The following is a 3,731-nucleotide window of genomic DNA, read 5'->3' as shown; positions in this document are numbered from 1 at the left end:
CGGTCTGTGACTTTTTCTCAATTACCAGAAAATGCCTGTTGGAGATTGTATTCGTTTATTCAAATTATGCAACAAAGAAACAGCAAATTTCTTTCAACAAACCGAACATTTTTAATGTCAGCTTTTACAACCCCGGATGTAATGCATATCATTTTTTTTTTTAAATAAATTGCGTAAATAAATCCAAACCAATAAATAAATGGAAAAAACAACATTAAATTCACAAAGCCAAGATGCTACTGTTAACAGAAGGGATATAATTTGATGTCTGATGAGACAAATCATCAGCTGCAAAGCCACTTGTTCCTCTTTTTTTGTAGCATGAATCCACTCTTGTCCCCTCTGTCCTCACACAGTCCTTGTTCGGTGGGATACTGTGAGGTTCTGACAGGAGGAGGTCCAGTAAGACCTCGTTACCCATACTGAACCCAGTCCACTGTTGCATGCTGGCTCCGTGCACTTATCTGTCCATCTGTCAGCTATGTTGTGTTAATCTCTTCTGCCCTGAGTCCATGTTAGAGGTGAGTAAGCGGAAGGAGGGTGGGGTAGGGACTGATGGACTAGCAGCCGCTGTTCCGCCTTGTGTACGCCTGACCGCCGATTGTGTACTCCATCTCTTGGAATTGCATGTTGGATATGGAGATGGCTGATGGCCCTTTCTCCTTGAATCCGGCCTTTTGGTAGAAGGGCACCAGGAATTCCTCGCAAATCAGCAGAGCTCTGCGGAGGCCTGGTATACAGCGCAGGTACTGCAGGTAGCGCCACAAGAGGATGGAGCCCTTGCCTTGCTGTCGACAGTGACGGTGCACTGACAGCACATGGATGTGCACAGCAGGGCTGTCTGGGACATGTTGAGTCATTGCCTCCTGGAGAAAAGAGATTACAGAGAAGGCATTGATAACATCAAAGCAACCATGAGCCAAAATTCACATGAATCAGAGCAATTTTCTCTAAATGATCAACTTGCATGGAGAAGAAATATTGGTCCTCTTTACAGTTTCTATGTGTCTTCATACCTGTGAGAGCCTCTCCTTGCCCCAGCCAGAGCCGATGATGAAAGCTACCAGTTGTCCCTCCTCAAACCAACCCAGTGACAGCTCAGGGCACTGACCCAGGAAGTTAAGCACTTCATCCAGGGTAAGTGGACACTCTCCAGACACAGAGACAAATGCTGAGGGTGTAAAGAGAAGCAGTTGATACAGTGGGTCATGTCCTGAGAGCCACGATGATGGGGATCAGAAAAAGAAATGTGCTGTACTCAAGGAAAAACTGGCACAATATTTAACATCCAAACAATATTTAAGCGATTCATAGCTTCTCCAATGACAGAATTGAAAATACTGTATATTTTCTTTTTACATGCAGAACGTCAGTCAAGTTCTTACCTTTTGATATATAAAGGTTTAAAACAGGTTACATGTATTCTGTTTGTGAACAGCAGAAGCTTGATTTACCTTCTCTCTCTATCTCAAACACACTGATGGCATCCTGTGGCGTGAGGTTTCTGAACTCGCTGGCGGGGAGTGTGTGTCGTCTCTGTCGCAGGAGACTGACGGGTGTCTTCAGAAAGAAGGGCTTGAAAAAGGGTGAGCCGCTGACCTGCTGTGTCATGATGTCTCAATAACACAAGAATAGGTTCTGAATATTTGTCAGAAGTCTTCTGTCCTCTTATTTTCCAGCCTTTTGCAATAGAAACTTTCTACTGATGCTGTCTATGGTGCAGTCGAACTCAGCCAGCCAAACTTTCTGAGTTTGTCCTACAGCTCTGACTGTGATGTGGCTCACTTCCGAAGGCAAGGTGCTGACCTATGTGTCCCTCCAGCTCTCTCCTCCTCCAGCTCCTCTTTGTCTCTGATCCCAAACTGTGAAGTGGTCGTCTCAAAGTAGGATAGCTGGCTGGACACGTGTCTCCAAAGTCTCTAAATCCCCTGTGCTCACATGACAGACATTTTGTTCTCGGGGTATTTCTCGCACGATTTGTATATTTTTAGATCCCAGACACTAACACACCTCACACAGACAATAAAATAAATGTAGCTTTTCATGGTACATATCATGATTAGACACTAATTTGGATTAACCTCAGCGTTGGGCTTTGACAGCAATTAGCTGTATTTTTCCCCACATCTTAAAAAAGAAAATCTATGGTATTTTTAGAAAGTTTATATAGGTTATATAATGAAAATCTTCTTGTGATGGTGAGATTTTATGCCGGAGCAGATGATAATAATTCAGTCTGATTAATTAAATCAATGTTCACCTTGGACCGGAAAAAGGTGCTGTTAAAACGTGATGACAGATTAGGATTAGTTTTTACTTTGCACACGCATGTCGGCACATGTATGGACTGTATATGTCCGGTATGCGTTTTTATTCAGGGTGGGGATGAGCGAGAGGTGGTGTGACTGAATGTGGTGATAGGCTGATGTGGGCTAATTTAACTTTACTGAGTGAGGGTGGAGATTTGGGAGGATTGGTGTTAGGATGATTTCATGCCTCAAAGAGGTTTAACACAGACTAATTAAATGAGAGAGGACTTGCTTTGACTGCCCTGAAGTAACCCTGTTTACACAGGCCGACAAATCCTTCAAATTGACTACAAATTAGTTTTTTCATGTAAAGATAATCCTAAATCCATATTTTGAATCTTCATGTAGAGGAAAATGTGCTCCTGTCTTTTAGATATGCTTTGTTATGGTTGTGAAATCATGTTGTAGTGTTGCTAAATGTTTACAACAGTATTCTTGTGTGACTGAACTTTTCCAAACAAATCTGCAATCTGAATCTGCAAATGATAACAACCTGTTTCGGAAGTGGCCTTGTTTATTTCTCTGCAGAAAAACAGGCTTTACTCGCCTGGATTTAAGCTTAGCCCTAATATTGTTTAATGTAGTCTCAAGAGATCAAACCAAAATAGAATTGTTTTAAGGATTATTGTTTCACTCCACTGCTTCCTCTTGGCATTCACTACCGTGATGAACGGGAAATCTCCTACGTCATCCGGTCAGCAGGCCGATCGCAAATACGGGAACATCTCTGCTTGTGCGATCATCAGATGTTGGAGGAGAACACAGGCACAGTTGTCCAGAGATGAATCGACCATTTCTGACCTCCAGCTCTGTCAATCGCTGTGACCTGTGAAGGGAGGGGCGGTCGGAAATAATTCCTCAAGGCCTCATAAACAGCCTGTTATAGCCAGCTGAATGACAAGGTTGAGTTTTTAGAATCCCAGACATATGTTTCAGCTTTTCAGACAAGCTGATAAATTAAAAAAGGTTTAAGTAAGGAAACAGAACTTTGGCTCTCTAGATTATGAATATCTGCAACATACGAGAGCTGATAGAAGATAAAAAAAAATGTCTCACTCGCTGACAGTCTCTGGCTGACTGTCATAGACCCTAATCTCATTTACAGCATGTGTGTGTATACGCACACACTTGCACACATCCTTTCTCAGTGTATTATGTTTTTACAGGCACGCTTGAGGCGCAAAGTGCAACTGAATACTCAGTAAACTTTACACTGGCGTACACCTGTTGGTCCAGTGGAGCAGAGAGCAACAGTTAACCAACACTGCAGAGGAATGTCAATATGTTAGAAACCTGAAACACCTCACAGAATTTGTAATGCTTGTTTCAAGATTCAGGTGAAAAATAAAACACTGTTTAAGTGTTGTATGCATCACAATTTCAATGGTCCAATTTGTAATTTTCTGACCATATACATCTCCA

At 42.3% G+C, this 3,731-nt stretch overlaps 1 protein-coding gene across 1 annotated transcript; it reads right to left on the bottom strand.

The window, feature by feature from the left end:
* Positions 1–38: 38 nt before the first annotated feature.
* Positions 39–1,882, bottom strand: aanat2 (arylalkylamine N-acetyltransferase 2). Its single transcript, XM_030408408.1, has 3 exons — positions 1,455–1,882; positions 1,017–1,171; positions 39–866 (listed from the first exon to the last, which is right to left on the bottom strand). The coding sequence occupies exons 1-3, from the start codon at positions 1,609–1,611 to the stop codon at positions 561–563; spliced, it is 618 nt and encodes a 205-aa protein (XP_030264268.1). The 5' UTR covers positions 1,612–1,882; the 3' UTR covers positions 39–560.
* Between the last annotated feature and the right edge of the window lie 1,849 nt (positions 1,883–3,731).

Source organism: Sparus aurata, chromosome 23, assembly GCF_900880675.1.
Source record: "Sparus aurata chromosome 23, fSpaAur1.1, whole genome shotgun sequence".
In the NCBI taxonomy this organism is placed as follows: Eukaryota; Metazoa; Chordata; class Actinopteri; order Spariformes; family Sparidae; genus Sparus; species Sparus aurata.
Note: the sequence above shows the minus strand (reverse complement) of the source record. Positions and strands in the feature narration are given on the sequence as shown.

Coding starts and splice junctions, on each gene's coding strand:
- aanat2 (XM_030408408.1), bottom strand. CDS start 1,611: ATGACACAGCAGGTCAGCGGCTCACCCTTTTTCAAGCCCTTCTTTCTG. Junction 1,172..1,454: donor GTTTGAGATAGAGAGAGAAG/GTAAATCAAGCT, acceptor TTACACCCTCAG/CATTTGTCTCTGTGTCTGGA. Junction 867..1,016: donor GCAAGGAGAGGCTCTCACAG/GTATGAAGACAC, acceptor TCTTTTCTCCAG/GAGGCAATGACTCAACATGT.